The 17,792-nt window shown below is 47.7% G+C and overlaps 1 protein-coding gene across 1 annotated transcript in view; it reads right to left on the bottom strand.

The window, feature by feature from the left end:
* LOC147706435 (tyrosine-protein phosphatase non-receptor type 6-like) overlaps window positions 1-17,792 on the bottom strand; it is a 315,590-nt gene that overhangs the window by 115,830 nt on the left and 181,968 nt on the right. The window contains exons 6-7 of the mRNA XM_086932941.1: window positions 10,073-10,253; window positions 103-219 (exon numbers count right to left, since the gene is read on the bottom strand). Coding sequence (XP_086789067.1) covers window positions 103-219; window positions 10,073-10,253 — 298 coding nt within the window. The remainder of the gene's footprint in view (window positions 1-102; window positions 220-10,072; window positions 10,254-17,792) is intronic.

Here is a 17,792-nt window from a genome sequence, read left to right as displayed (position 1 = left end):
TGGACAGGGCAGCTGAGGTCTACAACAAACATTCCTGTTTCATGGACTGACAGTTTCGGCTTCGCATCATTGACAGCAAAGGCCTTCAGAGGGAGTTCTTACCTGCTTTATGTAAACCATAGATCCCGACACCTCCTCAATGTGCGTCTTCTTATAGTGTTCAATGAGGTCGGCCAAAGAATCGAACTTCTCTTTCCCTCCTAGTGTGTATTTTCCATTCTAGGGTAAGAAATAAGATAAGATCATCAAGGGAGCAGATACCAGAATCCTGCCTGAAGGGTGCGAGATTTCTGCCTGGATCCGGTGGGGCGGATACACTGGAAAGGCAAACCTCTTGGGTCCACCTTTGAATATGACTGATGTAAGACCTAAAGAGCTCTGGACCAGATTTACTGGGGCCTCTCCTACAATGCAAAGTGGTGGAAAATGCAGAGTGGATCAACTTTCCTTCACAAAAGCTATTTTATGTCTAAAGATGATATGAGTGCAGCGTCAAGGAGCTCCAACCCTCTGATCACAAATGCCTGGAGGTGTAAGTGGGATATAACAGTGCACAAACCCACAGCAGTCCACATAAAGCCACAACTAGCACTACCAGTCTTTGCATAAAATACTAGTGCTAAAACAAACCAGGCCCAAACTTTGGGAAGGCAAAATATGACATGATATTCCCACATATAACATATAATATCTGCAACATTATGCATTTTACATGGCTTATCCTATGCCTGTTTGCATCAAGAAAGAATTCGTTTTGGAGGGTGTACCTCGAGTACAAATCCCGTGAAAAATAATGCGGGCTCACTCAGGCTCCTCAACATTTTTGTGCATGCTTGGCTGGGTGAGTGTATGGCACTTAGGGCCATATGTAGGTAAATACCATTTACCGATTCTCAAATACCGAATTTTACCGATTCGGTATTTTAGAATCGGTAAATGGTATGTAGCTAATGATTCGGAAAATTTTACAGAATCAGTAAAATTCGGTAAATACCAATTCGGTATTTACTGATTCGGTTTTCCCCATTCATTCCTATGGGCTTGGAGGCCCATAGCAATGAATGACCGAGTAAATACCGAATCAGTAATAGGGGGAGAACTTACAAGTGTGGCAGGGTGTCACATTGACACCCTGTTGCACCCCTGAATAGTGCATGGATGAACATGTGGCACACATAAAGTGCCCTAAGGGCATGTATGTCTGCCACATGGCACTGTTAAAAAAGCACAAAATTGCTTTTTTAACGGTTTTCGTTATTTACCATCAACTTGAAGTTGGTGGTAAATAACGAATCCTTAAATGTGAAGAGCACTCACTTGAGTGCTTCCTACATTAAGGATTCGGTAATTTACCGAATCGGTATTTAAGAATTCGGTAATTTACCGATTCCTTAAATTACAGATTCGGTAAATTACTGAATCCTTAAATTAGGCCACTACGGGCCAGATGTAGGTAATCCCTGATTACCAATTCTTAAATACCGAATCATACCGATTCGGTATTTAAGAACTGGCAATCTGGATGAAGGTATATTTACCGAATCAATTACCGAATCGGTAAGATTCGGTAATTACCGAATCGGTAATTGCCTATGATTGCCTATGATTCCTATGGGCCTTGAGGCCCATAGGAATCAATGTCAATTACCGAATCGGTAAATACCGATTCGGTAAAATTACCGAATTTACAAGGGGGACAGGGTGTAGCTTCGACATCCTGTTGCACCCCTGATTCTGGCTTGTGTGCAATGTGACACACATACATGCCCTTAGGGCATGTATGTGTGCCACATGGCACAAGTGTACATACCGGGGCGTGGTTTGGGCACTGATCAGGATGGCGGCGTGAGCCTGAAGCTCCGCGCCGGATCCCTACAATTATCCTGTGTTCTGCCAACACAAGCACCGGTCGGCGGCCGGACTTTCTATCGGCGGTGTCCTAAAGGTGCGGGCCGTGAAAACGAGCCAGCGGGGGCCGGAGGACAGCACAGACGGCCGAGAGTGGGAGCTGGACGGAGCGGACTGAAAGAATTAAGATGGCTGCAGCCCGGACCTGAGGCGGCCGAGCGGAGCGCAAAGGAGCAGCAGCCCGCAGCGGGATTACAGCGACGGTGGCGGCAGGCTGGGTGCGGACAGCTGGAGAGCCCACCGATCGGACCTCCGGAGGCTGCGAGAGTTGGGGAGAGCGCAGCACCGCCTTTCCTCTCGGAGGAGGGGACGCCCATCCCCCATCATTGCCATAGCAGAGGAGGAGGCACGGCCCTGCATTCGAAGGGCGCCCTGGGCACAACCGAGTCCCTTGCATGAGTGGCCCCCCACAGGGGTGCTGGTCGGGCGAGCAGGGAGTGGAGCAGAGGAAGACGTGGTCTGGCGCTCGATATGGGAGCCGCCTGCAGCGACTGAGCAGGAGCCCTGAGACGGTGAGAGGGTCCTCCTGAGCAGACGGTTGACTGCTGTGGGTGCCCCTGGTAGGGGCGAGCGGTGCTCGAGGCACGGATCTGACCGCTGAGTCTGCCTGGCATAACCCAACGATTCCTGGTGGCACACGGGCACTGCGGAGGAGGGGCGGCTCACTGGGCTGAGGGTGAGAAGTGCTGCGTCTGAGGCAGATGGTGCCCAGGTGACGGCTGCACACTGGCACTACTGGACGCGGCCGATTGCTCCGGCCCCACGCAAGTCTCGCCACAAACTGGCTGAGAGCCCCTTGCGACCCCCTTGTGAGGAGGTGCTGTGACTACGCTGGCGATACCAACAGGGCTATAGGGAGGCTGGCTGGTCTTATGGGTGCGCTGGACTATTCCTATCGGCCATTTTGACGTGGTGCTCCGGATCAGAGGCGGTGGCCCTACTGGAAGAGAGATAGCCACGGGGAGAGACAGTCGCCTTCACTACGGACACTGGGGCCCGCGATCCCTCCGGGACCCGAGCTACAGCGGGTGCGAGCTGCACTCAAGATGGCGGCCACGCGGGGCGACCTGCAAGGGCGGCAGACGACGGACACGACGCGCGCTCTGGAGGCGAGTAGTGGGTCGCAGGGTGCCATGGACGCGGACGCACAGGAACAGCGGCTGAACAAGAGATTGGATGGGATACTAGAGGCCATAACGGCGACCAAGGACTCACTGCACCACGATATCGCGCAGGTCGCCACGGGACTGGGCCTCCTCAAAGCGGACCATGCCAAACTCTCAGATAGGGTGAAGGAATCCGAACAGCTGCTGCAGGAGCTCAAACCAGCTGTGGTGACCGCGGAACATAAATTATCGGACATCCTGGGACGCTTGTCGACACTGGAAAAACGAGTGGAGGACTCCGAAAGTCGCAACAGAAGGAACAACGTGAGGATCGTAGGCCTGCCGGAAAAAGTTGAGGGGGAGGACGCAGTGGCCTACATGGAAACTTGGTTTAAAACAGTAGTGGCCCCGGAGGGCCTCTCGCCCTTCTTTTCCCTGGAGAGGGCGCACAGGGTCCCGGCCCGCCCACCCACGCTCGGTGGCCCTCCTAGACCAATGGTTGTCAGACTGTTACACTTTAAAGACCGGGACTTACTGATCCAGAGGGCGCGTTCGGAGGGCCCCTTCCAGGTGGACAATAGCTCAGTTACAGTTTTCCCGGACTACACCCAGGAGGTCCAGAAGAACAGAGCGTCCTTTTTGGCCGTCAAGAGGGAACTGAGAGAAGAGGGTATCCAATATTCCCTTCTTTTTCCAGCAAAGTTAAGAGTGATCCTGGATGGTAAGACCCAGTTCTTTCAGACGCCTAACGAAGTGTGGTCGTGGCTTGAACTGTACCGAGCTGGCACGGACCGACAGCACAGGGGTGAGAGAGAGCGCCCGAAACCTGTCCCTACTCGGAAATCGCAACGTATCCGCAAGAAAAACAGACTCAAAAGGGCGATGCGGGACGATCAACAGGCAGCAGACAGGAAGGGTGCGGTGGCGGCGACGGCTATCATAACGGGGTCCCAACAGGGGAGCATATCGATGGGCTCGGACACCGAAGACGACAGCAGGAAATCGGGAGGCGACGTCTCGGAAGTGGATAGTACGATGGGTCCAAAAGTCACCCCGCAGACAGCGGATGGACTGTTTAATGAATGACAGCGGGGATAGGGACTCTATTGGTTGATCCTGTGGGACTGGCTTACCTTACAGGTTGGCGCACCAACAGGTACTTTGTTGCAACAGCAATATGGGATCGTGGGCGCGGGCGGGTCCCGGTTTGCCCCTGGTCGGCCCTGAGGTACCATCCTATTGCCCTTAAGGCTTTCTGTAGTGGCGACTACAGGTTAGTAGCATGAGTGTGGTGTTACAGGTTTGGATGGGGGCTGATGTTACGTTATTAGGTCCTGTTCTGGGGTGTGGGGTTGGGGAAGTTTTCTGGGGAGTTTTGAGTGGGGGGTCATGCTGCTCTGATATGAGTGTTCAACGGACATGGTGGAACTGGCGGGAACTTTGCTGTTATGGGGTCATTACCTAATTTGAAATGTGTCACATGGAATGTCCGAGGACTTCGAACAATGTCTAGACGATATAAGGTACATGCCTATTTAGTGAGACGGGGTGTACAAATAGCAATGTTGCAAGAGACTCATCTAACTAAACAAGAATGTATGGCGTTACAGAAACGTTGGCATGGGCAGGTGTTTGGCACTGCATACTCTGCCTTTGCTAGAGGGGTGCTGATTTGGGTGAGAGCGGGGGTCCCGTTTGAGGTCACGAACCACTTAGTGGATCCCGAGGGGAGGTATGTGGCAGTGGAGGGGAGACTCTATGGCAGGGATGGGGTTTTATGCAGTTTGTACGCTCCCAATGTTGATCAGGCCCGCTTTTTTGATGGCCTCACCGGCTCGCTTGCACACTTCCTGGCGGGGCCCGCCATCGTAGGAGGGGACTTTAACTCAATCGCTGATGTGGCGCTAGACAGGTCGCATCCGCCATTGACTGATTCCCCGGTCCGCAGATTAGCCACACACAGGAGGGATTCGCAGGAGAGGTGGGGTCTGGTGGATGTATGGAGAACGCAGCACCCGGAAGTTAGGGACTACTCCTTTTATTCGGCTCTTCATGCATTACATGTCAGGATAAATTCGGTGCTGTGCGTAGGGCCGATGGCCGCACTGGTCACACACACGGAGTACTTGGCCAGGACCATCTCAGATCACAACCCCTTATTGGTGAGGATGCAATGGCAACAGGCGAGGTCGGCGGTCCCAACATGGAGGCTGCGGCCTGACACGCTGGAGGACTCGGTGTTTAGTGATGCGATCCAGCAGGGTATTGAGCACTATTTTGTTGAGAATGAGGGCTCGGCTGCTACGAGGTCGTTAGAATGGGATGCGATGAAAGTGGTGGTGAGAGGGGTCTGTATGGGACGGTTCTCGAATGTGAGGACGGTGGTACTGTCTGAGCTGGAAAAGGCGGAATGCAAGTTGAGGGAACTGGAGAGGCGTAGACCTGAACGGCCGGAGTTGCAGGATCGGCTGATGGAAGCGAAGGAATTGGTAGCGAAGGAGACAGAGCGGCTGCGATGTTAGGACTATAAGCTTTACAATATCAAGGTACATGCAGAAAGAGATAAGGTGGGCACCCTGCTGGCGAAACTGGCCACGCCGGAACCTAGGGGATGTCCTGTCCTGAGCCTTAGAGAGGCGTCAGGGGAGATGGTATACTCTCAATCAGCGGTTCTGAAATGCTTCAAGACGTATTACACCACACTATACGAAAGTCAGCTTGGGGTGGAAGCAGCAGAGATAGATGATTACCTTGAGGCAGTCCGTCTTCCGGTGCTGGAAAGTGAGGATGCAAAGGATCTAGGAGGCCCAATAACCCTATCGGAGATCCGAGTGGCCATCAAACAAATGGCTAGAAATAAGACGCCGGGAGTGGATGGCCTCCCGATCGAGTTCTATGTGAAATACATAGACAGTCTGGCTCCCAAACTACTGGTGGTGTACTCGGAGGCTTTGGGGTTGGGCTATTTGCCTGAATCGATGAGGGAGGCCCTGGTAGTGCCGCTGCTGAAGCCCGGCAAGGTGGCTTCGGATGTGAAATCCTATAGGCCCTTGTCCATGTTGACTGTGGACTACAAGATATTAAGTCGCATACTGGCTACTAGGCTGCTGCCACACATGACTACTCTGATCCACGAGGACCAAGCCGGGTTTATCCCGATGAGGAACACTTCTATAAACATACGCCGCCTGATCCGTATTTTAGATGCCGCCCAGGACTCGGACCAGAAGCCAGCGGTGCTGTCGGTGGATATCGAGAAGGCCTTCGATAGCCTCGAATGGAAGTATTTAGATGAGGTCCTGAAGAAATTCGGACTGGGAGATGGCTTTGGGCGTTGGATGAGGGTGCTGTACTCCTCTGCTACGGCCAGGGTGCGATTGGGATCAGTGGTTTCCGAGGCCTACCCGGTATGTAGAGGGACGAGACAGGGTTGCTCGCTATCTCCTCTGTTGTTCGCTTTGGCGATGGAGCCGCTAGCGGCGCAAGCACGGCGGGGGGTAATGTACAGCGGGGTCAGAGGGGGAGAGGACATACATTATATTTCCTTATATGCTGACGATCTGTTGCTCTACCTGGAAGACAGGGAGAGGGCACTGGAGGGGGCAGTGGAGATGTTGTCCGGTTTTGGGAGGCTTTCGGGCCTCAAAGTGAATTGGAACAAGACATGTGTGTTCCCGCTGCGAGCGGGGGTACAGTACCCTCCACTTGCGGTGGAAGTGGTCTGGGAAAGCACGTCCTTCACGTATTTTGGCGTCCGGATCTACCACGACGCCGCCAGCCTGTTGGAAGGGAATATCGGACGAAGCATAAGGGCATTGAAAGGTAGCATGTCCTTTTGGGCCTCCCTCCCCCTATCAGTGCAAGGCCGAGTGGCTTTGTTGAAGATGGTGGCACTGCCACGGCTTCTATACTACTTCCGTACCCTACCAGTCTGGATTCCTCGGCGGATTTTTAAGGATTTGAGGTCAATGGTCATAGGATTCCTTTGGGGACAGGGGCAACGTTGGGTGGCATTGGACACCCTGATCAGGCCTAAACAGGACGGGGGACTGGAGGTGCCGGACTTTGAGCTATATTATCTGGCGGCACACCTACAGGTGTTGACCCAAAGCGTTGCTAGGGAATTCAGAGGTCCGGACCACTTGCGGGGGACAGGTAGTCAGCGGCACGTATTGTCATATATCGTGATGCAGCAGAAGCTAGAATTGAGAGCCCTAACCATGGAGGAAAAGACGCTTCGGTTGTGCTGGCAGAGGAGCCTGGCACGGGCAAAGGTGGCTAGGCCGTACGCTCCGGAGATCCCTCTCGGTATGCTGACGGCTCTTCCGCACGGGGCGATTGGTCTCCGTTATCAGATTGGGAAGAGCTGGGATTACAGATGGTGGGGGACCTTTATGTAGATGGGGAGCTGGCTCCCTTTGGGGAGTTACGTGATCAGTTCGGTCTCCCGGAGGGGCACTTTCTCCTGCATGCAGCGGTAGTTGCAGCGATCCAAAAGCACTGGAAAGGGGGGCTGGCAGAACCGGAGGTAGCCATGGCCTGTCAGTACGTGGTGATGGCTGCGGGCACAGTTAAAGCAGTGACCTGCCTTCACTCCCGAATGCTGACCGAGGGTCTGGAGCCGTTGCACACGCTGAAATCAAAGTGGGAGGAGAGCATAGGAAAACCCATACCGGATACAGTCTGGGGTCACATATTGCAACGGACATGGAAGGGTAGCAGGAACGCCCGCTTCCAACAGATACACTTCTTCATACTACATAGAGCCTATCTGACCCCGAGGAAACTCAGGAGACACTTTCAGGTGCAGGGTGCAGTCTGCCCAAGGTGTCTAGCATCGGAGGTCGAGTTGGATCACATGTTGTGGGGGTGCCCAAAGTTGGGGGATTATTGGCCCGGGGTGGGAGAGCTGCTGAATGCAGTTACAGATCGAGAGGTGGAATTCGACATGGCAACATGCTTGCTGCTCTGGTTCCCCCACACAGCAAAGACTAAGGTTACGAGTAAGTTTATTGATCTGGGACTTCTACTGGCCCAGAGGGAAATTACATGGCACTGGAAATCTAGGGAGGGACCGTCAATGCGGAGATGGACGAATGAATTGTTGAAGTGGGCCAGCTGTGAAAGTGTGGTCAGAATGCGGCAGGCTACTAGGACGGACAACGAGAAGTGCTTAGAGATGGCGAGGGCTTGGGGAAGTGGTTGTGCAGGCATTGAGAGACTACCTGATTGAGGACGACGAATAGGCATTTTAGGGGCGAGGAGTTCCATGGAGACAGGATGGCAGATTGCAAATACCCGACTAACAGTGAATCATTCTTTCACAATTGACGGTTGTAACCAGTATCAGCAGCAAGTTGGGAGGGTGGGGTTTTGTAGGGGAGTTACTAGAACGCCGTGGGGACGTTAGGGGGAGTGCAAGTGGTGAGGGTTCGGGGGTCGTGAACACGGGGTATGAGGCTTTGAGCAACATCCTGGGAATAGCAGTGATTCACGGTCGTCAGAGCTATCCACTGCAGTGCGGTACGGACCGGACCCGCTCCAGTGCGCACTGCTACCACTGGGGTTGCGCACACAGGGGGCATTACCGACTAGGTCAACGGCTGGTGGGGGGGGGAGGGGAGTTGGGGGTAAAAAGCGGATACTAAATTGTGCTGACACCCAGTCAACTCTGAGATGTTTACTAGGATGGATTGCTGGAAGGAGTTGTTGCGCCGCCCAGCCTCAGGGATGTGGGCTGAATGGCTGTGTACAATCTTAACGGCAAGTGGGTGTGTTATACAATACCATGACGGAGGTGGGTGACCTGTTTCGATGTCGTGCTTGTAAATCTGCAATAAAAACAAATTTTAAAAAAAATGGCACAAGTGTACATGCACAGATGTGCATGTACACAGGAATTCGTTATTTACCATGAGATAGTATTTCATGGTAAATAACAAATTCTTAAGGGCCTGTGGCACTACTTTAAGTGCCACCTACATCTGGAATTACCGATTCGGTAAATATACCGAGTCGGTATTTTACCGAATCTGTAAATTTATCGGATCGGTAAATTTACAGATTCTGTAAAATTCGGGCCCCCTACATCGGTAATTGGCGACCTACATCTGGCCCTACATCTCAAATGCCTAATACCGGTTGGTAACGGCCGAAATTCGGTAATTTCGGCCGTTACCGACCGGTATTGGGATACCTACATCGGGCCCTTAATATCTTTTTAATGTTTGCACGGTTTTCATTCAGTGCTGTGCAAACATTAGTACAACTGAGCCTCTAAATGAAATCTTTGTGTCTCTGATCACTTGTTCTGTTCTCAGCTGGGATCACCTCACAGTCAAGCGTGGGTGTCAAGAGAGGCTCGAGTTTTCCAGTAACCTGACTGGCTCTTGGAGAAAGGACAATCGAGACAGGAACAACCTCGGTCTCAACCGTCTAGTCCACTTCCAACTACTGCTGTTAATGGAATATCGCCCATTCCCACCAGGGGCAGCCTTAGGCATGTGCAAGCTGTGCACCGGCACAGGGCCACCAAACCCCATGGGCCACCACACCAATATATATCCTTAAGAAAAAAATCCTCTGAGGATGGATACATATTTGCGTGGCGGCCCCTGGCAGGGATTTGGCGGCCTCCGGCTCTGTCACACTTCCAAACACCCTGACCCCCCCCCCCCCCCCCCCCCTCTTCACTGGCCTTCTCGCTCCGCCCCGCCCGGACCCCCTCTTCCGGGGCCCCCTACCTACGCTCCCTGCCCAGGGCCACCATGAGCCTAGAGCCGCCCCTGTTACCACCCCAAGAGAACCTTCATGGATTGCCCTCATAGAGGATTTCCCAAAGACAGAAGGTCAGATTGCAAACAGGACTGGATGGATTCACCAAACTGATTTCATGGAATATAGATTTTAATGGCATTGGGGTGGAATGCCACCGACCAGAAAGGTGGAACAATTAAAGACAATAAAGCTTATTATATCCCTGATTAAATACCTCTTAAATAGTTATTTTTTTAATCCAAAGCACGCCACCCCTCAATCTTTGATCTGTGACCTATTACCTCACAGAGGATCTTGATGTGGGTAACTTTTTTCTTGGAGTGCTTCATCTCATCCGTCAGGACCGAAACGACAAAGCAGCCCGGGTGGCTTAGGCTCTCTCGAACCAGGAAGGTCCACGACTCTCCCTTTTGCACCAGAAGTTCCTCTGCTTTTGTGCCATTGAGGTGCCCATGGTACCACCTGGGAGACAAACAAAATGTTGTTATTGAATCAACAAGTCATATAGATAGGGCCCACGTCCTGGCTCCATATGTCCCTACACCCCCTTTAATTCTCCCACCATAGACCCTGTCATAGCCAGGAGAAGGAAAATAAAAATTGTAAAAATAGACACTGCCTCTTGGCACACACAATAATATTTACATGTACCTTTCAACTGTTTTAGGAACTATATTAGCCTACAAGTGTGCCCAAAATGTTTAAATATGACTTTCTATGTATGTGTGCATATCTAAAAAATACAAATATATATTTACAGATATATTCACGTACTCAAACACATGCACACATGCACTTTTCAGGGTTGCGCTACATTGATGAGCCAAGCCATTTGTAACTGGGGTCCATTGTGTGCCTGTCACCCTTAAAAATTATATTTAGACGTTCCAAAGAGGACACAGACAATGGTTCTGGGGAGGGGGCGGGTCATATGCATCCCACCTCCGCACAAAGGGGGCAGTTGTATAATGGCTTACGATATTAAGATGTTAATTAAAGGAGAGCCACTGCATCTAGGGGAACCCCATTAACTATGGTGGAGCACCAAGAAATGTTCTGCAACGAGAAGCATTGAAATTCTATACTCCTTACGGGCACTACTTAATTTGTGCCGGTGGTTGCGGTAGTGTGCAATACAACTGAGTTTTGGGGGACAAAACTTATTTTCATCCAACAGAGCAGGAGAAAGAAATTCAAAAACAGGAGAAAGAGAGGAAGGACAGGGTGGAAGAGAAAGATGAGAACAGTGACTAAGTGAGGAAGCAGATAAAGACACCGGAAGTGTAGGGCGGAGGAAGAAAGAAGCATGAGGTGAAATCAAGATTAGGCAGCTTAAGTGTTCGGCCGAGCCATTTGGCAGCAGAGGCGGAAGGCTCCTAAGAAAGACTTTGGGCCACTGCACTTATTTGTTTATTGATGTATTTATTTACAAATTAAACATTGTCTTAAGAGATTCCAATTTAGCGAGCAAACTCACAACTGGCAGTTTTGGACCTGGGGGCAGGTAAACAAACAAGATGTACCATTCTGCTTTGCCCTGTAGCCGTCCAAGCAAGGACCGCCATGCGCAGAACTTGGCCACAAAACCCATAAAAGCAAGCACTGGCAAACACAGTAGCTGTGATGCTGGCTGACAGCCATTTGATTTTGACAATGCTTATTTTGTTTAGACATAGTTTTGCAAAACTATATTGGTAATATTGAGGGAGCTGCTAGCCCTCATCAATTAAAAAAAAACAACAACAATGGCTTAAAGCAAAAATTCGTTTTTGGTTTCCAAAAGCGCCCTGGTAGCCCCTGGCACCGGAGGGATCTCCTTTATGGGCGGATGTGCATCTTGTGGTAGGGAAGGATGCTGCCCCAGTTAAGCTTAGCTAATTGCTTAAGTGGGCTAACGTAAGGCATTGAATGCTAAGCCTAGACGCCAAATTAAGGTTAGGGAGGCAAGAAAGAGGTATAAATCTGAAATAGGGAAACGTAAGGCAATTATTTTGTCAGAACACTGGGAGGAGTTATCAGACTCAGCATCAGGGAAAAAAGGCACAACTTTTTGGGCTGCAGTAAAAAATATGCGTAACATGGGTACACAAATGTCAGTAATTAGCTGTACCATTTCCAGCCGCCAGTGGGAAGACCATTTTTCTAAAGTGTATGCAACACCATCAAATGTCAATAACAACTTTGCACTAGGCGATTTGCGCCCTTTAGAGATTAGCCTAGGAGAGGTTATTGCGGGCATTAAACAAAGCCTCTGTGATAAAGCCCCTGGGCCAGATGGCCTCCCAATATATATTATTAAATGGAAACCTGAACTCTGGGCACCCATTCTGACAAACGTATTTAACAGCCTACCTTTAGTGCCAATACCCGACACATGGTCCTCAAGCATAATAGTGCCCATATATAAAAAAAGGGGAGAGAACAGACCCAACAAACTATAGACTCATCTCGCTCCTGGATAATACCCTCAAAATTCTGGGACGAGTATTATATAACAGAATCAATGAGTGGGTAGATAAAACAGGGATCTTAGACTCCTGCCAAATGGGGTTCAGGAGCAAGGTTGGAACAACCGAGCAGTGTTTAAATTTAAACTTAGTAATTGGTAAATATACCATTGCTCGGTCTGTACCAATCTACCTAGCATTTATGGACTTATCGTCCGCATTTGACCTAGTAAATAGGTCTAAATTGTGGACAATCCTCCTGGAATATGGTCTTTCTTGCGTATTTGCACACTGATACAAGGGCACAAGTAAGGATCGGGATGGGGGGGCGGGGGGGTTTTGGGGGAGGAGTGTCAGAGCCCATAAAGGTAGGAAGAGGAGTCAGGCAGGGGTTTGTTCTAGCACCCCTGTTATTTATTATCTATATAAATGGATTAAACAAATCTCTAAAATTGACAACTACAGACGTCGCGAAAATAAGGGGGGGATTGCTACCGACTCTGCTTTACGCAGATGATGCAGTGCTCATGGGTCTCACCCCGAACGCTTTGCGCAGCTTGGTAAAAGAATTTGCCCAATATATGGAAAAGCTTGATCTTAAAGTAAATTAAAAAAAATCTTGTATCATGTCCTATGGCCCGGGTAAGAGCCAACTAAGTGTTATCTCAGTGGGTTTTGACAAACTTTATTCTACTAACACTTTCCCCTACCTAGGAATGTTTTTTGCTGCGGCGGCTCGTGGAGTGGACACTTGGTCCACGGCACGAGCAAGTTCTCAAAATCCATTAATTCTATTCTTAGCCTTCCACGGCCTAAGAAAGTAGATGCCAAAAAAGCCATTTTAAAATGTTTTAAATCACAATGTGTGCCAGTAGCTACTTATGGGGCAGAGATCTGGGGTCTAGGAAAAACACTGAGCATTCAGACCGAGGAAAACCGCTTCTGCAGAAAAATCTTCGGAGCACCAATTTCCTCCTCAGAATACATTTGCCACTGCAAACTGAATCTGCACTATATATCAGATTTTATCGCCTCCAGACCGGCAATGTTCTGGCTCGCTATCTGGAAGAATTACATGGCTGGTCTAACCAAGGACATCATAAGAGACTGCCTTTACTGCGAAAAAGGGATGTTAATCCCCTGGCTTTCTGGAGTTTTTAAAAAACTGAGTAGCGTAGGCAAAGGACACCTCTTCCTTGACCCTAGCAAAATTGAGCTTAAAGACAAAAATAATTTAAAATCTGCACTGTACGCACTTTATAGTGAAGAAAGATTGGCAAGGTAATTAATCAAACCAACAATCCAGGCTTATGTGAACAAAGATCTGCACATACAACCAATTCCATTGTACCTCACGCTGCCAATGACAAATTGGGAAAGATCTTTACTTTTTCGCCTCAAGGCAGGGACTGTCAGATTTTTATTATGTTTTCCATTAGGTTACTCCTTTCTAAAATCTGGAAATAATTTGTGCCCATGTGATGACATGAGCTCGCAAACTGACTTACACCTTTAGTAAATTTGTGAACTTTACTGATAATTGATTTGTATTTAATAATGTGCTGCTTTTAAATTATTGTAATTATGTTATGTTATTTGGACTTGGGATTGTTTGTATTACTTTTATGAATTTGTGAAAATTCGAATAAAGATTTTGAATTGATTGAAGTGGGCTAACGCTTTCCCCAAGCAGTAGTGGGCCGAAGAAATCTATAAATGACACAACAACAGACCAATGGACGAAGAGGGCTGACTGAAACTCCCTATAAGTAAGTATATTATTCATGTAATTTTAGTAAACTTAGACAGTCTTGGGTAAAAAGACAACGGAGTCTCCCATTTAACTACTGCCGTCTGCTTATAAGTCCATTTACTACACTGAAAAAAGGCACAAGCAGGCAAGAAAATACCCAAACCTATGAAGCAAGTAGCCAATATATGTGTTGTGCCTATTAGTGAAAAACGAAATGCTGAGGCAGGTTTGTGGGGGAGGGACGAAGGAAGGGGAGAGCAGGGACAAGACAATGATTGAATTGTTCAGCCCGTGATTTTGTTCAGTGATTATTGGTCAGACAGCAGTTGTGAGACCAAAGCTTATAGGAGACAGGGCAGTTTGGCCACAGTCTACGGTATTAAAACAAAACAAGTGGTGGCCGCCACACAACAGATAACTCTTTCAGTCATCATTTATGGGGCAAACTATATTAATAAGGTAATAATATGGGTTCAGTGGGCCCCTCCAACTCCTGTGCCCCCGTGCCACTGCACACGATGCACCTTTCATAGCCATGCCCCTGTGCTTCGAGAATACTTCACCAACTTGGAAAGAAGTGGTCGCAGAGGTCTCTGTTCTGGGCTGGCTGGTTTCCATATGGTTGGATCTTATCTCAGGGTGCATGATGGGCAAAAAGATGATGGGTTGGAATGCGGCCCATAGTTATTACCAGGGGCTGAGTTTGAATCAAATATTCCAACGATTGCTTGTTTGTTTTCCCCTACATCTCGTATAGAACAATTTAACTTTGATATTAAGTCATTTCCTGTTGATCAACATAGACTATAATTTGGGTAGGAGTCATTCTAGATCCCATTTTGATTCTGTAATACTTACTTGACTAACATTCTCCATAGTTAATAGAGGAAACAATTAAAGACTTGAAATATGTTGAGCCCCTTCTAATGGAATGTATAAAAACTGTGTGCAGCATATTTCCCTCAATAATAATTCACTGTGTATTGCACCTCCACGTTACTTTATCAACTTGAAAGTTAAGTTGACTTGTGTCCCATTTCCATTAATTTCTTGCTCTACTGGCATGTGTATATATATTTGATGCAGTATATTCAAATTATCTGGATCCATACGTTTCTTGAAGTCTTACCTATACCGAGTGTTTGTTAGGGCATTATAATGAATATATCACATTCTCTGCACTGCATGTAGCAAAATTACTACATTATTTGTTCACCTCTTCTTAAATCCAATAATGTATTTACTTTTATGACTTGGTTGCGACTGTTGCAAGATAAACAAGAAATGTTACCTCCGTGAGCTATTCCAAAGAACTAAACACAATCTTGTAAAGGTCATTCTCCTTTAAATTACCAAACTTGTGGATTTTATTTTCTTATATAAAAAAAAGGGTGTGTTAAAGATATCTAATGATTTTCAATCATTTTGAATGATTTGACAATCGTTTCATATAATTTAAAAATAAAAAATTCTGATTGTATTTGGTACTATTAAATCAATTGGTTCTTCTTTATTAAGTTCAATAGATTTCATTTTAATTTCAACGTTCATAATATTTATACCGAATATCCTTCTTTACAAAACATATATACAATTCGTTTAACTCTCAATATTGACTGAATGGTAAATAGGTCACTAATGAGTTCAGATGAAAACCGGTTGCTAAAAAAGATTATTACAATCCACAGGGTTAATGAATGGAACTATTTCTAAATCTCTAATACTTTTTGTTACTTTGACATCCAAAACATAACTGATGGTTTCCAAATTTCCAAGGTGCAACTCATTGAAAGGGCGCTGAATACAGCTATTACCAAAAAGCTTGCAAAGATTAACGAACATGCTTAAACACATCGTCTCTGAAACACCACCATATTAGTTAATTTTCATTTTATAAAATGTGCTCACTTTCAAATGAATATGTTTGCAAGGATGGCGGCCACGTTACTAAGCACGATTTGTAGATAATATTAGAATCCTATCTGAAATAATTATGGTGTAGCTTCGAACGTAATCGCCTAAACAGAAATGTTTGATTAGCTCTGTTTAAGGCAGGTTGCGGAAGTTTTGCTTCCACTGCTCACCTTCCTTCCTCCGGTGGTACACGCCAACAAAACTTCTATCACTGCATGTAAAGAGAACAGAATTTTTATATTCCTCTCCTAAGGACTTTGGGCCATATGTATCAAGCAAATTCGCATTCGCAAAGGCCAAAATTCGCAGAATTTCGGCCTTTCCGAATGCGAATTTGCTAAATGGTATGTATGAATGCAAAATGATTGGGATTCAAGGAATCGGTAAAAATGCGAATCCCTATTTTCCGAAATTGGCCAATCTGCGATTATTCTGCGATTCCCTACTTTTGCGAGTTCTCAGTTTGCGAAATTTGCAAAGGGAAAATCGCAAATGTAGGAAATCGCAGAAATATGGCATAATGGCCATAATCGCAAAATAAGGAATCGCAATGGTATGTATGAAAAAATCGCAATTAGCGATTTTCGAAAATTCGCAAATTACAGAATCGCAATTACCACCAAGTAGGAGCAGGTGGTAACCAGGTGCAAACTATTTAAGCAGCAACAGAATTCCACAAACTGTTTACCACAATTGCGGGTCTTTACCTGATAGCTAGAAGGATGCGTCTGAGAGCTGCTGCACAGAGGAGGATACGCCAGGAGAGGATGTTCCGTTTGCGCGTCAGCATCTCCCAGCGCCTTGAGGAGGAGCTCTACACCCATTACAGGCTGGAGGAAGACAGCATTAATGATTTAATTGCAGAATTCAGTCCCTACCTTGAACACCCCACACGCAGGACAAATGCCATCTCCACTGAAATTCATTACACCTGTTGGCCTCAGGAAGTTTTCAGGGGGGTGATTGCTTCAGCAGGAGGGGTGTCACAAAGTGCCCTTTCGCGATTCTTCCATGCCTTTCTAGATGCCATGGTTCAGAGGATGCAACATCACATTTACTTCCCCAGCACCCCACAGGCACTAGCCCAGATATCAAATCTCGAATTCCCACACGTGATAGGATGCATAGAAGGCACACATGTTGCTATATCCCCCCCCTCAAGCAATAAATACATCTTCAGGAACCGGAAATGCTACCACTCACTGAACATTCAGGTGGTGTGTGATGCCAAACACATCATAACTGACATTGTAGCAAAGTATCCTGGCAGCACACATGACGCATTCATCTTCCGTCACAGTGGGATATACCGTAGACTCTCAAGAGGGGAGTTTGGCGAGGGATACCTACTCGGTAAATACCTTCAGACATAGGGATCATTTGTACTAATTACCATGTGCATTTCACAGACTAACCATTTAATTTCAAACCCACAGGTGACAGTGCATATGCAGTATGGGATTTCATCTTGACTCCCTACCTCAATCCCACCAATGCTAGTGAACGCAGATACAACAGGGCACACATTGCAACCAGAGGCACCATCGAACGGATCTTTGGGATCCTGAAAAGCAGATTTCGGTGCCTCCATAAAAGTGGAGGTGCACTCCAATACAGCCCCAATACGTGTTGCAAAATAGTGGTAGCATGTGCCATGCTGCATAATATTGCCACAAGAAAAGGCACACCAGTGGAGCTGAGTGACTCAGGATCCTCTGATGTTGAGGGGCCTGGACCAGGACGTATGGTAGCTGGTAGAGCTGTTGCAGCAGCTGGGCGCCAGAGGCGTGATGAGATTACGCGCAACTATTTTTAGGTACGAAAAAATCACACAATGCCATATCTTGTAAGTGTGAATGTGGTATTTTAATCCTTACTTGCAGGAAA

Source organism: Lissotriton vulgaris, chromosome 7 (assembly GCF_964263255.1).
Source record: "Lissotriton vulgaris chromosome 7, aLisVul1.2, whole genome shotgun sequence".
NCBI lineage: Eukaryota > Metazoa > Chordata > Amphibia > Caudata > Salamandridae > Lissotriton > Lissotriton vulgaris.
The sequence above is the reverse complement of the archived record's forward strand: the minus strand, read 5'-3'. Positions and strand labels throughout refer to the sequence as shown.